At 40.0% G+C, this 18,357-nt stretch overlaps 1 protein-coding gene across 2 annotated transcripts in view; it reads right to left on the bottom strand.

Annotated features, from left to right (window-relative positions):
• Positions 1 to 700: 700 nt before the first annotated feature.
• Dpy19l2 (dpy-19 like 2) overlaps positions 701 to 18,357 on the bottom strand; it is a 47,502-nt gene continuing 29,845 nt past the window's right edge. Inside the window, exons 14-22 of one of the 2 annotated variants that reach the window (XM_070014206.1) lie at positions 16,523 to 16,624; positions 14,812 to 14,883; positions 13,950 to 13,996; positions 12,113 to 12,137; positions 9,379 to 9,498; positions 8,096 to 8,270; positions 7,094 to 7,193; positions 5,122 to 5,247; positions 701 to 2,381 (exon numbers count right to left, since the gene is read on the bottom strand). In XM_070014206.1, the coding sequence (XP_069870307.1) occupies positions 2,231 to 2,381; positions 5,122 to 5,247; positions 7,094 to 7,193; positions 8,096 to 8,270; positions 9,379 to 9,498; positions 12,113 to 12,137; positions 13,950 to 13,996; positions 14,812 to 14,883; positions 16,523 to 16,624 (918 nt within the window). In that variant the 3' untranslated portion in view covers positions 701 to 2,230. The remainder of the gene's footprint in view (positions 2,382 to 5,121; positions 5,248 to 7,093; positions 7,194 to 8,095; positions 8,271 to 9,378; positions 9,499 to 12,112; positions 12,138 to 13,949; positions 13,997 to 14,811; positions 14,884 to 16,522; positions 16,625 to 18,357) is intronic. The other variant, XM_070014207.1, reaches the window with a different exon arrangement.

Here is an 18,357-nt window from a genome sequence, read left to right as displayed (position 1 = left end):
GAGGGATGATCGCTGCCGCCTGGCCTGCAACCTCTGCCTATGGTTTCACAGTGTCAGACAAGCACACCAGGGTTATGGGAAATCAGGGGGAAATGCTTCCTTGCATGCCACTGAAATCAGGCATGGTCTTCATCCTTAAAAGGATAAAAAATAATAATAATGCCCATTCAGTAAAAGAAAGTAATTGCTTAATTTAGATAAAAGAAAGCTGATGTCTAGTATTCCAGTTTGTGACACCAGATAAACCCAGCTACACAGAACCCCAAGATCAGCCAACCTCATTGTGGGGTGCGGTACTACTCCAGGGTTGTTCAGTGGACCAGAGAGGGCGAAGGGGAAGGAACTAGAATTTGTTGAGATCACCGATCCCCAAGCCCCACAAGCACTAGGCGTGGATAGGGAGAGTCAAGGCTCATAGGCATAAAGCCCTCAAAGCTCCGTGGTCAAACACGCGCAGAAGGTGTCCTCCCCACAACTGGAAAGTGGCCTCTGCTCTCTCCATCACAGGGCAGGGCCTCCTCTGCCAGACTGCAGAACAGCATTCAAGAGCTAGGAAAAACAAACAAACCTGGCTCCTAAGTCCAGCAATTCAGGATTTCTGCCTTCACATCAGAGTTCTTTCAATGGCAACATGGATGCTTGGCAGAGTAAGAGAAGACAGAAAACGGAGGGTTCTTCAAGTAGTTTTAAAATTATTTAATATACACAGTACAGGAAAATAGCAAAAATGCACATAAAAACATGTGAGTAGGCACATTTCAGTAGTCATAGTTTGTCTCTTTGTTGAATTTTGCTATGGATATTGAAATATTCCCTATGAATACATCATCCAGAATGTATTGCTTTCATTTTTACAAATTTTAGGTGTTTGTTGTTTTCTGCTTTACACTTACAGCAATATAATTGAAAATGCTAAAAATAAATAAATAGAATATGACATGCTTTCTTCGCTGTTTTGTGTCCTGAGTTAAAGTATTTTACAGCTATACAAGCTGAAAAACAATTTTTTTCTGTATATGATTATCTAACTACTGTGTATAAACCAACTTATGGAATTAAGTCATTTTGTTTTAACAAATGAAAAGGGCCAAGAATCAGGAATGTGTAAGTAAAAAGATCCCAAAATGACTAACTTAAGAGTAGAAGCACAATTAAATATTACACATCTGTTATATTTAATATTTGTCAGGCATACAAACAGAATGTTACTTTGACAGTTAGCAATTCCATCTTTAAGACAACTATTTACCAATTTTTCAAAATGTTGTCGATGGGTTGGTTTTATTGGAAGAGACAGTTTCTAAAACATGACCTTCCTCATGAAAAACTAAAAATAAAGCAAGACTTGAAAACATCTTACAAAAAAAACGGGAGTGGGAATAAAGATTGTGTTAAGAGAGCCACAGACCATCATGATGAATAAATTATAGCTCTGGACCCCAAAATTCTTCTTGGATTCATGTAACTAGATTTTCTTTTCTGATTATGTTTAACTTCAAATTTTGGTTAGAGACCCTAGAAATTTCATTCTACCTGGAAAGTCAAGGGACACCAAACCACAGGATTCTAAAGACAGATTCATTCTTGTGGAGCTTAGGTTGGGAAAATTATCTGGTTGGGTAGACAAATTTCAAGAGATTCAAAGCATTACAAAGCAAGTTAGTTTTTAAAAAAAAAAACACTTCAAGAAATTATTAAAAGCTATTGAAGAGCTTTCTGGGGGGCAAGGTAGGGAGGTGGGGTGAGCTGGTAAGGATAACTTCTTGATCAGACTCCTGGTAGACAGAGATAGAAGGTTTGTAATCAGGATCCATCTTAGAGCATTCACATTCTGCATTCTTCTGTTTATGGGGACCAAAGGGCTTCTCTGAACTAGAGAAAAACTACAGCAATTCACTGAGTTGGATTAAAAGGAATTATAGTCCCCTGATTTGTTCAATTCCATTGTTCTTTCCCATACAGGTCTCGTTAAAACTTTTAAAAGGCACTTTTGTTTTGCAGCATGAAATGATTACTTGTACAACAAGCTTCATAAGACTGACCTTTAGTGCCAAACAATGAAGTGAGCTTACCATGTTTGGTGTAATCAGAACAACTTTAAATCATTTTATTATATTCTCTTAAATGTCTCTTATTAAAGCTTGTGATTTCTAGTCATGAAAATAAGGCCAAAATGCTAGCTGTTGACCCACTTCTTCACACCCCAGAGCCAGGGCAGCCCAGCTGTCCTTCAGTTGACCTTCAGCACTCTGTACATGCTGTTCTGGAACACAGTGGTGAAGTAAGGCCTGGAGTCCTTCAGCAGGAGGCTGCACAAGGGAGGCTTGGCTGCGTTGGACGGGTCCTCCACATCCCAGATCTCAAGCATGCTGCACCCAGGCCTGAACGCAAGCGGACAGAGACATGTTCATTTAAATAAAGCACATTCAGAGCTGGGTGTCAGTGGCTCATGCCCATAATCCTAGCGTGTCAGTGGCTCATGCCCATAATCCTAGCTACTGAGAAGGCTGAGGTCTGAAGCCAGCCTGGGCAAAAAAGGTCTGTGAGACGCATTTCCAATTAACCACCAAAAAGTTGGAAGTGGAGCTATGGCTCAAGTGGTAGAGATATAGCCTACCACTAGCTCTAGCTAGTCCTAGGACTGGCACACACACACAACATTCAAATATATGTATATGTATATTATTATATATACGTTACACATATGTATATATGTGTATACACTCGTGCATCTATGTACATATACATATATAAATTATATGTGTGTGTATTGAAGACCCACTAAACACTACCTGGAAAGGAGGTAGTGAGAAGGGTAAATTTGTTCAAAGTACACTGCATGCACACACAGAAAATCACAATAAAATCTCTTTGTATTATTTATGTATGCTAACTCAAAAACAAAATTAAAAGACACATTCATATACATAATTTATAAGCTGACTTCTAAATTTCCAGGGACTCATTTATTTAATAAATAAAAAATTTTAAAGCATCATTTCAAGAATCAAGTTCATATGTAGATGTAAAAATGAAATGAAATTGTGTTCGCAGTATTTTCATACCCCACTTAGCCAAAGGAAGTGCCTTGTCCTCATCATTAAGAGTTAATATGCATTCACTGAAAGTTTGCTCTCAAGATGAAATACAAATAAATGTATTTCCCAAGCACTGTTGCCATCTAAATATAAAACATATTTGTAGTTGAAGGAGATGAATTAAAAGCAAAGCTCATTGAATTCTTGATGGATACCCTATTTCTGAGTATAAATTGCCTTGAATTAGCATAAAAATATATAGTCTGATGGAGCAAAAGCAGATTCTCATGCCAAGCTTGCTTGCTTTCCTGCTTTCTTCTTTTGGGTGTCTCCCCAATTGGGCCAAAGGAGACACTGCCTAGCAGAGAGTCATCAAAAATGGGTTCTAATTGTTCCATCTTCACTGAGATATAATGCAATGAAGGTTAGGTTATTCAGTTCTCCAGGTCCAGCATAGCTCTCAGAGCTCTGCTTTCCTCCTCCACTCTCCAAAACACCATACACAAGCTGAACTCAGGGAAAAGTGGGTGCTCTACCACCTGGACCATGCCCCCAGCTCAGTTTGGGTTCCCCACACACACACACAACATTTCAAAGTCTGTGGATTTCCAGTACCCCCAGTGAGTAGCCAGGTGCACCTCAGGATTCTTTGCTATTTCCACCTTTCCACTTTATCTTTCCTCTCACCACTTTGATTGTGGTGTTTGTTACTCTTTTTCTCTGGGCACATCCATTCCACTTTAGTGGATCATTCACCAATAGCTTTTAGCAACCTTGAGACGTATCTGACCCACACTTCCATTTTTCTTTTCTTTTCTTTCAATTCCTTACAGTATTAGAAGTTTGGGTGTATTGGATGACTTAAGGCTGGTCCTAGAATCATTGCAATTTTTCTTCAGCCCTTTCCACCTTTTTTCTTTGAATAGGCTGTGTTGTTGTTGTTGTTGTTGTTGTTTTAATCTACCTTTAAATTCCCTTATTTTCCCCCTGTTTTCACCTAAAATTGGTTGTCTGCATATTTAAAGAAATTTCATTTCAATTATTCCTTTTATTTCAATTATTCCAATTGATTCTCTTTCTCTGCTGGAATTCCATGTCTTTACTGCTTGCCATGGCCTTGTCCCTTAGTTCTTGGAACATTATAGCAATGTTCTTCTTATTCCCATGGGTATGTTTATTTATAATCTTTGGCTGCTAAACCCAGCATCCGGACCTGGACCTGCTCAAGTCAGTGTCTACAAACTCCCTCTCTCTTCACAGCATTAGTAATACTAGGCTAGTATATTTTGCACATCTCGTCATTTTTTGCCTGAACTGTAGGTGACACACTGCAGTGGCTCTGTAATGTGTTCTTTTTAATTCTGCTTTTCAATTTCTCGTGGCTCTTGCACCAGGGAACCAAATCTGCAGGTGTCTCTGACTTAAACATTCCTCCATGTACACAAGTACCAAAGCGTCATGTGACCCTGTTAACTTTTTTTTTTTCCAGTACTAAGGTTTGAACTCTGCATCTCATGCTTGCTACTCAGATGCTCTACCATTTAAGCCACATCTTCAGTCCTTTCAACTCTCGTTATTTTGGAGATGATATCTTGCATCCCCCAGCTCCCAGGCTGGCCTGGACATTCATCCTCCCATTTATATTTTGACTGAGTCTGGGAGAGCAGGCCTTTAACATTCTGCCCAACTTTTTCTGTTGGGGAGTCTCACAAACTCTTAGACCTGGATTGGCCTTTAAGCAGGAGCCTTACAATTTCAACCTCCCTAGTAGCTAAAATTACAGGTGTGAGTCACTGTCTCGGTACATGGACAGGTTTTTATGAGTTTGTGAAAAAAAATTAATGAAAAGACCTTAAATCAGAAGTCAAAATACTAATATATGTTACACTGTTTTGAAATTACACCTACTTTCATGATGATACATCTTTACTTGGTTTAAATGATTTTAACAGAAATACCAAGGTAAATTTTTCATATAATTTTTCTCTAAAATAGAAAGTCTTAAGGACTAGAACTACTATAATAAAGAGAAACACATGGTTTTCCAGTATTCCATTTCCCATAGTATAGAATTATTACTCACTTAGTTCGCACAACACACCATGCTTCTTCTAATACATAGTAGTTCACATGCAATTCTGACAATTTATCTCTCACTTCTTTGGCAGACTTTCGACTATATGCAGAATAAACTGTTTTTGTTCGAGCCCTTTAAATATAAACAACAATTGTAAACAGACTTTAAAAGTAATGAGGAACTGAATGCATAAAATTTGCTACCAAGCTCAGATTTCAACCCTCACTGGACTATCCACATATATGATCCAAAAATAACAGAAATTACTTGTGAGATAGTACTTTCCTCATTCCTACTTGTATTTTGAGTGCACTGAGACCTATAGTAGTTTACATTTTTCACTTCCGGCTTGTCTGGAAGTGTATTGGGGAGCAGAACAGCACAGGATATGGAATCTGTTCCACATATCACACCAAACAATGAATCTGCTCCCAGGATAGTTGTAGAGGTTGAGTGTAGTTAAAGCATAGATTTCAGAAGGTAATTTCACCTACCTATTTCACAAAACAGGTGATCCAAAACAACCCAATATATATAAGCAAATATATATATATGTATTATATATATACATATATATATATATAAGCAAATTATATAGAGACAGTGGGTATCTAAGAAACTGTTGAAGTTTAAAAAAATAAAAAAGCCCAGGGCTGGTGGCTCATGCCTATAATCTGAGCTATTTAGGAGGCTGAGATCTGAGGATAGCAATTCAAAGCCAGCCAGGGCAGGAAAGGCCATGAAACTCTTATCTCCAATATAACTACTCAGAAAAAACTGGAAGTGGTGCTGTGGCTCAAGTGATAGAGTACTAAGTGATAGAGTACTAAGCCTTGAGCAAAAGACGCTTAGGGACTGCATCCAGGCCCTAAGTTCAAAGTCCAAGGCTATCAATAAAATAAAATGAATAGAAAAAGTACCTTATAGCTTCTTGAGAAACAAGGATGGTCACCAAAAATGGTGTAACAGATAGCTTGGAATTCTATGTTGGATTTTTTTAATTTTTGAGCATATTACCATTTGTGCATTAAAATTGTTAAGATTGCAAGCATATGGCATGCCAATTACTCAACTAGATCCAAAATTTTAGATACTTCTAATTTTGTTTCTAACAACAGGCCAAAAGTCCATTAATAAGAAATGATTATCTTGACACTAGATGGATCAAAATAATTTATAAAGCCAGACATGTAGGGAAAGCAAACTTGTAGGCTTCCATGTCTGACAGTGCACACAATCAGCTAATAAAACACCGCTGAAAGGCTGGGAAGGTGGCTCAGTGGTAGAGTGCTTGCCTCCCATGCATGCGGCCCTGGGTTTGATTCCTCAGCACCACTTAAGCAGAAAAGGCCAGAAGTGGCGCTGTGGCTCAAGTGGTAGGACACTAGCCTTGAGCTGAAGAGCTGAGGGACAGCGCCCAGGCCCAGAGTTCAGGCCCCGTGACCAACAAAAACAAACAAACAACAACACTGGTTTTCATCAAAGCATGCAATATGGAAAATTCATGTTCTTTAAGAGTAGTGGCTCTCTCATACATACACCATGCATACATGGTGTATGCATATAGATACTCATGTAGATATAAGCATATATAGGGGCTGGGAAGGAGGCTCAGTGGTAGAGCACTTGCCTTGCATATATATATACATATATATATGCAATATATATGCATATATATATGTATGAAATGCTTTTCATTGAAGTAACTGGCTTTTGGTATTTTCAGTGTTTTAGAGGTTTATTAATCCTGCTTCAGAGGGGACAGGGACACATCGTCACTTATGGGTGATTACTGAGTTTTTTTCCAGCATGGCTATGAGGATTGGAATGTGGCATGCTTGTATGTGTTTGGGTGTACCAATGCCCCATCCCTAGGAAGCAGTGGTGAGTAATGAGTGGGTGAGGCTGCCACACACACACACCTGCCCACCTCCAGTCTGCATCCTGGTATGGGGCCACCACACCCTCCCCTGCCCACCTCAGGTCTGCGTCCTCGTAGTGAGGGTGGTTCACAATGGGGTGAAGTGTGGACAGCTTGATGCTGGCCATTGTGGGCATGGCACCTGCAAACACAGCATCTGGAAAACAAGGGTCCATGTCCTCTTAAGATGATGAAAAGGGAGCCGCAGCTCCACCCACCCACCGAGCTTGAATTCAAATTAGGGCAGATGAGGCCCATTGAAATAATAACATTTACTCTACAGGAGTAACTGGAAGTAAGCATGTGGTCTTTCGGCCTGTTTCAGGTGCTGGTTTGTCTCTTGGAAGGTGACTGTTTATGTCATTGTGGAGATTATAATCAGTTTAATCATCTCAATAAAGCTGATCATAAACATGGGTGCATTATTCAGACCTGAACGTGGCCTCCAACCATCCTGCCCTGGTAACTAAGTCACCCTGGCAGCCCACTATTCTGAGATGGGGGCGGGTGGGGGTGTGGCTTGGCCAGGAACTGAAGTGCCCACAGGTGCCACGAATCTCAGAAGAGCCATCACAGGTTCCTGGCAAAGGATCACAATTCAAAATTGGAAGCACAGCTTCCACGAATGTCTGTTGCTTCTACACCATTGTAAAGTCAAAATGCTGCTGCTGAGTGCCAGCAGCTCAGATCTGGAATCCAAGCTACTTAGAAAGGTGGACTAGAGTTTGAAGCCAGCCCTGGCAGAAAATTCTGCAAGACACCATCTCCAATTAGCCAACTAACTGCTGGAATGGAGGCACAGCTTAAGTGGTAGAATACCAGAGGAGAAAGTGCAAGGCCCTGAATTCAAGCCACAACAACAACAAACTACTGTCAATAAGTTGGTGATTGTATGTATGCACACATACACACCCATACATACAAATACACATATACTCACATGCACACACAAACACTCACATATTCAAATACACATGCAGGCACACACACACTCACAAATGTATGGAATGCTAGCTGTGTGTGCAAAGCCAGCTCTACAGAGCTCCACAGCTAACCTACCTGGCCTGGTGTTGTATTTGATCCATTGTATAAGTTCTTCTTGGGGCAAATTTGTGAATTCTCCTATTATGCTCCACTGGTTATGGAGGTTTGTGCAGCCTTGTAATGACATGACAGTTAGAATGCCAAAGACAATGTTCTCAAAATTAACTCTGTAAAAAATCCAGCCAAAGAGCTGAAATGAAAAAAACCATTTATTTATCATTCTTACATGAAGATCGCTATAGGGCCAGAGGGAATTCCCACCCTTACAGTCTGAACCAAAGTGGATGACCTTTCAGTACTGATTCACAAATACACCAAATTATCATTGCCTTTCACTTCAAAACAATACATGTGTTGAAACTGCTGGTGCCAGGATCTTGCTCTCCTCTCAAAAGAATTAAGGCCAAATGGGGTGCTGGCAGCTCAGCCCTGTAAACCTAACTACTCAGGTGACTGAGATCGGAGGATTGTGGTTCAAAGCCAGCCTGGGCAGGAAAGTTGGTGACTCTTATCTCCAATGACACACCAAAAAGCCAGAAGTGGTAGAGCATTAGGCTTAAGCTAAAAAAGTTCAGGGAAGAGAGAGAAAGAGAGACAGAGACAGAGACAAAGAGACAGAGACAGAGACAGAGAGACAGAGAGAGAATTAAGAACAGAATATTTGATCCAGTACTGATTTCCAACCATGGATTAAAATTAGCAAAATTACAATTTTGAATCAAATCACAAAACATTTGACTGAATTTTATGAGCATCTTAAATCCATCTTGACAGGTATATTCCTCTCAGGAAAACAGGGTCTTAGAATGTTTTTCAGCCAAAACTCCAATCATGGATCGTCACTAAGGTTTTTCTAAAAGTAGCAAAATTCTCACTGACTTATCTGGATGTTTTGCATTGAAGACGCTGAAGGGAGCTCACAACCGATCTCAGGGATCCTCTGAGCCACGCAGAGCCCTACTAACTTTGTTAACTGCAGCCATCCCACTGAGGGGGGGGTAGGCTTAGGGTGCTCTGGGGCTCTGTACAGGAACCCCTGTGCTGACAGGAGGCTCTGTTTGTGCATCCTATGCTAGCAAAGAAGAGGCCAGCCTTGTCACTGCCTGTCCCAGACATGGTGGTGGCAATCCAGGCTAACATTTCCAGCCACCAGAAGTCACTTTCTTCACTTTAGGGGGAGTCATTAACACACTTGGGAATTATTTAGAATCGGTAACCTGAGGTGGTTGTGTTCTTATGTTTGGTTGGGACCCGCCCCGGCTGTCACTGTGAGGTAGGCCCATGCAAGGGTGCCTTACCCTTTTGGAACACATCAGGGAGGCCATCACACACATGTGGGGCGTCAAGAAGAGCTTCAGCCTCATGATGAGAATGGCCAGGGCTGTGAATGCCAACAGCTGCAAGGTGTGAAAAACCAGCTGCAAACAACAGAGCAGAGCCATCACTTCCCACTCATTTCACTCAGTAAACACACACATGGCGCATCAGAACTCTTCTTATTCATCAGACTGAAATCTTCTCACCTAAGTCTAAGATTGCTCATTTGTTCACTCACACAGAGTTTATTTTATTCTGTTCTGGGTGCTTCAGGGCCAACACTTGAGTGGTTTCTGCTGTGGGGAAGCCTGCCTGTGACTGTATTTAGTGAGGACAGACAGAATGACAGTCCATGGCAGAGAATACAGTGGATGGGAGTGAAGGGCTCAAAAATCTTGCAAAGGGTGTGAATGGAGCAGGTGGGAAATGAGGTCTTCATTGAAAGAGGCCTTTGATCAAGGGTTTATACAGAGTGAGAGGAGGCATAGGGACCAAGAAAATACATAAAGCCTCACAAGTGTGTGTTCAGCCAACAACAGAAACCACAATGGCACCTAAACCAGCGTTTTGGGTTTTTTTGGTCCATTGTGGGGCTTGAACTCTGGGCTCAGGCCGCTGTCCCTGTGCTCTTCAGCTCAAGGAGAGCTCTACTGCCACAGCATCACTTCTGGTTTTCTAGTGGTTTATCAGAGATAAGAGTCTCACGCAGGCTGGCTTTGAACTGTGATGCTCAGATCTCAGCCTCCTGAGTAGCTAGGATTACAGGCGTGAGCCACTGGCATCCAGCTAAACCAGGGTTTTTGTTTGCTATTTTTTATGGACCTAGGGTTTGTGCTTCCTAGACAGGTGCTCTACCCCCTTGACTCAGATCCCCACTAATTTTTTTTGCACTAGCCATTTTGACATAGGGTCTTGTTTTTTGCGTGGGCCTGTACTGGAACTGCGATCCTCTTATTCTATGCTTCCTTCACTAGCTAGAACGACAGGCATGTGCCATCACTCCCATGAGCTTGATTATTTTTTAAGTAGTAAAATAAAGAAAATACATGCATTAATTAGTAGGATAACCTGTTTTGATCAGGGTAGGGGTTCTCCTGAGCAAAGGTTTCCGACAAACACTTCCAACTGACATATTTATGCTATCAACTTCTTGGGGAAATGGACAGTGGGTGTGGGGAAACAAAGCAACCACAAGTTCATGGCAGCCAGATTCTTTTAATGCTCTAAATTACTAATGGTCAATCTAGCCAAATGTTAAAGATAACCAGTTATTTTCATTTATGAATTTGACAAATATTAAGTTAATATTGAACACTAGGATGAGATAAAACAAAAACAAAAATAATAAATTGATATGTTTCTGAAATTTTCAAATATTTACCCAGGGCCTAGCAAAAAGCCAATTCATTTCAGCTTCCAGTCTAGGAATTTAACTAAGAAAATAATCAAAACGTAAGGAATTTAATATCTAACTGTGTGTCAGAATTACTAATGTATATTTTGTGTGTGTGACTGTTATATATATTTTTTCTTTTTAAATTATCTTTAAGTAGTTGTACAAAGAAGTTCCCATTCTACAAAACAGAATATGAGTACAAAGTGTCTGACAACATTGTTACCCATCTCACTTAACCCATCTCTTCTCTCACTTTTTCTTTAATTGAGATTAGGTGATTACATAAATTTCACATATTTCACAGTATTGTGGAATAGTGATAGAGTCACAAACACATTTTAACTTTCACAAGGCAAATTGTCATTATCATGTCTATACAGTTTGTGAATTCTATGAGCTTTGACATTACAAGTCATTTTTCCATATCAGGTGATGTTTACATTTCTTTCCTTTTGCTTAGTGTGGGCTGTTCCCTCTTATTCTGTTGCTATCCCTGGCTTCCCTGTTGCATGCATATATCTACCATATATATGGTCCAGAACATGGAGTCATTTAGCAGTGATATGACAAAAAGGGTGGCTGTCCTTTGTTGTTGTATATTTTTTAATGGCAAAATGTAGTGACCAACACAAGGAGGAAATAACAAATTACTGCTTTCCACAAGCATGGGATCATTGAATTTACAAGTTAAGAGATTGTTTAGTAGCAGGGGAAGTTTTCCAATATCAAAACTATACATACACAATACTGGCTCTGTAAAATACATAAAAATGTCACATGTTATCATGAATGGGGCAGAGGGAAAAATGCAGTAAGAAAACACGAGATGACTAAAACAAGGATACAGGTTGACCTATTGTAACAATGAGATGTACAAGACACTACGTTGAAAATGAACTTTACAACTTCGGGGGGGTGGGGATGGAGGAAGAGGTGAAGAGGGGAGGGAAGGGATGGTAGGGGGGAAACAAAGGCGGAGGTAACAATGCTCGATAGGAAATGTACTCATTACCTTACTCAGGTAACTGTAACTCCTCTGTACAGTATTTTTACAACAAAAATATATCTTTAAAAAACATGAAATGAAAAAGCGAATGGGTTATTTCCAAATGGTAAATTCTCTGCACTTTCCAAATTGGCTTTCATTGAGCTTATTACTGCTCAATGGTAGGAGCCCAAGGTAGGGAGATGGATGAGCAAAATGACCCCTCCCACAGTGCTGGACAATCCAAGCACAATGGATATGAACTGGGTTCAGGATTCAGCCTTGAACTCAAATTTAACAATCAAGTCTACAAGAGAATAAGAGGAGACTTTACCTCACCATGTTCCAGGAGCTGTTTTCTGGAATAAAACACACATATTCTCTCCTTACTGAATGTCCACTGTGACATGTCTGCACACATGTAACTTCATTGATCTGTTCTTAGATTGTCCAAATGTGATTCTTACTAAACTACTTTAGGAGCAGACAGCGCCACTACAAGTGGTAGTCGTTTAAAAGACAAAATTGACAGGCATCATATTGAAGGTAAATGAAAATACATATCGTTATGTTAACAACAGCCTCTCCTTCCGACGATCTGTCCACATTCAACTGAGTTCACGCCTCATGCTCACACCTTGTGACCCACAGCCCCACTGCACATATTCTGTGAAGTAGAAACTCCATCAGTGTGAAAAGACCGTGGCACTGGAGGAGGCTCTCACTCCCCTAAACAGCACAGGCTGCCGGGACAAATGCTTACCTTAGTGGAAGCATCCAGAGATACTAGTAGAGTTTAGGGCATGGTGGTCATCCATGATCGTAAACAGGGAATACTAAGATGATCGTTTACAATGGTCAAGCAAACGTAACATGGTGAGGCATAATAAGAAAATCATCTTTCTCTCCTTGTTCTCTCCACTGACCACACACAAGGACACAAACATCAGCTCCTTGTCCAGCAGATACCGGGGAGGCTACAAGCAACCCCAACTTCTGGGACTGTTTTCTCTCAATGATTGTGGCAAATACCTATTCTCCTTGTGGTTGAAAACACTCCTCTTCCCACCACACACACACACACACACACACACACACACATGCTCACACACACGTGTTCACATCCATGCCCCCGAGGGAAGAATTCACTCACATACCTGCAGATGCCATGCACCCCCACTCAGTCCCCTCTCCACACCCTCAATGCACCAACACCTCTCCTGGCCCCGATCTGACAAGAGCAATTTAGGGTAATCTATTACTACTTTTATTCCAGGAAGTGATTTCCAAGAATGCTCTTATGTGCTAATTAGCTTTTCTGGCCATCACACAGCCTCAAAAATATAAGCCCTAAGTACAAGGCTCAGGATCTTCATAATTTTTCTTTAAATCAGAAACTGTTGTAAAATCAAATGTCCTGTCTACAAATATAAAGTGGGATTTGAGAGGATGCTTTCACGGGAAGGGGGAGGAGATTTTTGCTTCATTGCTTACTTCCCGAGGCCTGTGGTGACTTACCTCTGCACCAGGCTATATTCTGATGGGGAAAGTTTACGCTTTGATTCTAATCATCTTACTGAAATGGGTAAAAGAATGGAAGGCAACAAATAGTTCTGAATAATGAATGTAGAAAAAATGTTATGAGTATTCAGAAAAACAAATAATCTCTTTTCTGAAAGTTTTTTTTTTAAAAATAGCATGGCCAAAATAAAGATAAAATACATCTACTGATTTTAATTTGTAGTGATTCCTAATAAATGTTACTTAAATGGGCCTCATCCATCCTCGTTTGAATTCAAGAACTATAGTATGTGGAGCTGGGGCTTCCTTCCCAGTATCTCATGAAGACATCTGGCTTCCCAGATGCTGGGTTTGCAGGTACCAGGACTACTATGACTAGCACCAAGCTGTCACACCCCACTGAACCATCTTATTTTATCAGCCAAACTTTGAGCTATTTCACAAATGTGAGGGTCTCTAAAAGTTTAAATACATAAAGGATACATGTGAAAAACAGTCTTGTTTTAAAAAGAGAAACATCTAAATTGGGTTCCTATTTTCTATTGTAATCACAATATTGAAGTTCAATGTACACTCATTTGAAAATTTAATATTTCCGTAGGTTATTGAATGATTAGTGATATATTTTTAAAACTATGTAGTATAATTACCTTTGGTAACTGTTTGTTGATAAGACCCACAAAACGTCACGGACAGTCTGCAAACAGAATTAAAGCATGAAGCATTTTTTTTTTAGCATGAAGCATTTTTAAGGAATGCTGCTATTTTAAATTATCTTATTAATGTAATACAAACACCTCACATTAGACAGGTACTTTTTAAATGTTAGCATGAGGTCTTCCTACCTTCCTTCCTTCCTTCCTTCCTTCCTTCCTTCCTTCCTTTCTTCCTTCTGTCTTTCTCTAGGTAACCCAACTTAAATATACTGTTAGGAAAACAACTCTCAGACCAAGAAAATATGACACTAAAATGTTAAAGATCATTGCTTGATATTGGTTTTTTTCTTCTGTAAAAACAAGTAGTTGTGTAGAAAGAAATGTTAATAGCTGTACAAATTCCCCATCTAAGCTAAATAGATCATGGCCTCTTTGACTGTGTTTCATATTGGAAATTGCTAATGTTGTCCCTCTGCTCTTCTGCCTGTCCTTTCAACTGCCACCATCGGAATTCTTGTTTTCTGGGTGGTTATTTGCTTGGTGTTTGCACATCTGAGTCCCCCAGGATTGTCCAAGACAGGAGTGTACATGTTTTATTTGTCTAGAAAACCTACAAGGTAAATTTCCCTCTTCCTATCTAGTGGATGACTGACTAAATCCTTTGAAATAGTAAACGCAAGCTCTTTTAATAATGGTCCTTTCTTTAGAACAAGAATAATTCTAGATGATAAAGGTAGACTACATGAAATTTTTCAGATAAACTCTTCATCCTAAAAATAAGAAGGAATGCTGAGCAATCAGAAAGTGTTGCAATCTTTATCTTAATCCCCAAAGCAACTGATAACAATTTAAATACCTTTTTTAAGATAAAGTAGGTAACCACCAAAATAATTGGGAGCAGTAATGTCTTCGTGTACCTCAGGGGAGTCTGAAATACAGCAAGTTATTCACAAGAGCCATTACTGATCTGTGCACTGGATGAGGACAAGCCATCCCTGGTGAGCACTACTTTGATATTCTTAGCAGACTATGGATGCCTTAATTTCCACAATCTAAATATTTTTTAAAATTACAAAATGAACGTTTAAAATTCAATAATAAAAACTAGAAAGCCTAAAGTTAGCTGTGTCCATTATTTTTAACTATGTCTTTAGTTTTATAATACTACATCATTTTAACATGTATCGTTTCTATTAACCCGTGAGTCCCACATGGTCATTTTCTGTGTTGAAACACTGCATTCTATTCATGAGTGAAAGCAGGGCCAGGGAGGAAGGAAGTGAGCCAGAGTAATAAGTGAAAGTACCACTATGTAATCAGTACTATCAGATAAAGAATCCTCACATCAACTATTGGGGCTGGGAGAGATTTGCTATGTCAATAAATTATACGTCCCTTAAATAGCAAGAACAAACCATTTTCAGTGACAGGTAATTTCTGGTCAAGTATACTTTCCAAACAAATAAAGGACAGAATGACTGAGTGGTGGGATGGATGAATAAGAAGAACTGGCAAACTTTCACTATTACATTAGTGTCTGAGTAGGCCTGGGCCACTGTGACTTTCTCATTTTCTATGAAGGACAGTCTAGGGGCTGGGAAGGTGGCTCAGTGGTAGAGCGCTTGCCTTGCATACATGAGGCCCTGGGTTCGATTCCCCAGCACCATATAAAAAAGAAAAGAAAAAAGCCGGAAGTGGTGCTGTGGCTCAAGTGGTAGAGTGTTAGCCTTGAGCTGAAGAGCTGAGGGACAGCACCCAGGCCCAGAGTTCAGGCCCCATGACCGGACCCCCCCCCCCAAAAAAAAGAAAAGAAAAGAAACAAGGCTTTATGAAGGACAGTCTAAGTGTTGGATGGAGATTGGAGCCCTGGAGGGAGAGTGCTATGAGTCACTGGTCTTTGGGTGTTCTGAGGCAAATCTTTGAAGCTTTGTTTCAATTCCTCTGAAACAAACAAATTACCTTCAGTGATCACAGAAATCTCTTACTGTTCTCCATCTCATGATCCTTCCTAAGGGAGGGCAAGACCCAGCAGCTCACGACTTGAGCATTTTTTTAAGGATGACGAAAGTCAAGCTCCATGTATTCACTAGGACTCATTACCAATATACCTTGCTTGGTAATACCCTGGGAAACCTTTCTCTTTGGTAATAATTGTCATATTCAATGCAATAAGACTGAATGTCTTTAAAATGGAACTAAGAATTTGGATTTTGCTTTTCTTGAACGAGGCCTGGAAGATTGCACACAGCTGTTCTGTCCTGCAGTGAGTGTCTGGGTTGTTGTCCAGCGTGCCAGCCATGTTTTCTGTTTCGTGTTGTTTACTTTAACCATCAACTGGGATAGTTTAAGGTAGGAACCTCAGGGGCTAATAGTTACTGATTTCGCCGATAAAGCAGGGAAAGGAGGCTAGCATGTTATGGTTTTTAAAAAATGAAATAAGAAACAAGTTTGGTATTTCTGTTTAAAAACATGAGGGTTCATGTTTAAAGTAAAAGGAAGGCGCACAACCTCATCACAGCTGCAGAAGAGGAAGGAAAAATCACACCAAAGAACACAAACATCCATACCGCCCGTTCCATGAAGTCAAACTCAGGAGCGCAGGTGTAGATCAAGGTGTCAAAGTCTGTGTACCTTAAGATTCTGGCAGCTATCAGGTCGCTCAGGCGAATCTGGATGTAAAGGAAGAAAAATAATTCAGGTTGCAGCTATGACTGTGATCAGTGAGAACTGATTTGTTGTCAGAGTAAAAAACACAACTGGTCAACCCAAAGTTACACAGACACGTCTCAAAAGCAAACCAACATGCAGCGAACCAGATTTTCTCTGAGCTGATATTAAAAAGAAAAGAAACACCAAAAGAAAAAAAAAACAGCAAAAGCAGGCTGGAAAACTAAGCAGAGAAAATGATAAAACCAGAGTAGATGCTGGCTGGAATGAAATGACTGGTATTTCATCATGAGATTTCATCACTGGATCATTCTCCTCCTGAAAGCCAGCCCATTCTGTCTCAGCTCCCATCACACACTACAAATCATACACAAACTTTCCCCATATCATCAGGTCCACGAAGACTCCTGTGCTGACTGCCTTTCTTCCTGGCCATGTCTCAGACACACATTTAAGGACACAACGGCACACAATAACTCAACTTCCCTTATTTATCTCCATGGCCTGAAAAATTCATACCACCAGCCACACTCAAAGTGGACATTCTGTTTTTCTACTTCTATTTTCTTACTGCCTGCTGTCAAGGAGATAATTATTTCCATTGTATTTTCAGAGAGCTAGACTCCCTCCGTGCCTGCCTCCCCCCACCCCGCCCCCACCCAAGATACTTGGCAAGTAAACTATTATTTTAAGTTTGTAAAGAGTTGGGTGACAATATTGACCAATTCAGGAAGCAAAATCATAAAATCACAGACCAATTCTGTGGACAAATAAATAACTTAGAAGATCTGAAAAATAGTTTCGCATAAGGTAGTCTACAAAAGTAAAAGGTCAGAATAATAAGAAAGGAAGAAAAATGGATCCAGCATACTAGAGAACAACAATGAATACACTCAGCACCACAAGCCACTAGTCACTCTTAGCTAGCAATAAATAGCAAATGGGAGCTGACATTGAAGTGAACCTGCCTACATTAAAAAAAATTTGTCCATCATGGGGCTTGAACTCAAGGCCTGGGTGTTGTCCCTGAGGTTTTTCACCCAAGGCTAGCACTCTACCACTTTGAGCCACAGCGTCACTTCCATTTTTCTGGTGGTTAATTGGAGATAAGAGCTCCATGGACTTTTTCCTGCCTGGCTGGCTTTGAACGGTAATCCTCAGATCTCAGCCTCCTGAGTATCTAGGATTACAGGTGTGAGCCACCAGTACCCTACATTTTTGTTGGAAAGGCCACCGCTTGATGTTGCTGAGGGTATCCAATAATCCTGTGATAAAGTTGACAGTTTCTGTATTAGACAAAGCTGTGACTGGATGGCACTATTTAGTAAACTTCTTACTACATTATTGAACAATATACTCACAAATGCCTATATTTCAACATAAAATGCTAGAACCAAATGTAAATTCATGCAGTGCTTTTCATTCCTAGCTAGTTAATTAAGTAAGAAGTTCGGCCTTGCCCACAGCCACTGTATAAGACATTAGCATAAAACAAACAGAAAAGCCACATGTTTTCTAGGAAGTGAGAACAGAGACTTCTAATATTTTCTTTTATATAGTAAGTCTTCCAAATATCAAATCACACCTTAATTTTAGTCTACAATTATAAGTAAATAGAATGATATTGAGATGTTTGTTTTTATTTGAAAGCTGAGTATGAAGTGCTAATATGTTAATATCCACAATAAATTGAGAAATTATCATTGAAACAAATGACTGTAATTTACTTGAAACA

Source organism: Dipodomys merriami, unplaced genomic scaffold (assembly GCF_024711535.1).
Source record: "Dipodomys merriami isolate MVZ:Mamm:240054 unplaced genomic scaffold, mDipMer1.0.p SCAF_94, whole genome shotgun sequence".
NCBI classification, from domain to species: Eukaryota; Metazoa; Chordata; class Mammalia; order Rodentia; family Heteromyidae; genus Dipodomys; species Dipodomys merriami.
The sequence above is the reverse complement of the archived record's forward strand: the minus strand, read 5'-3'. Positions and strand labels throughout refer to the sequence as shown.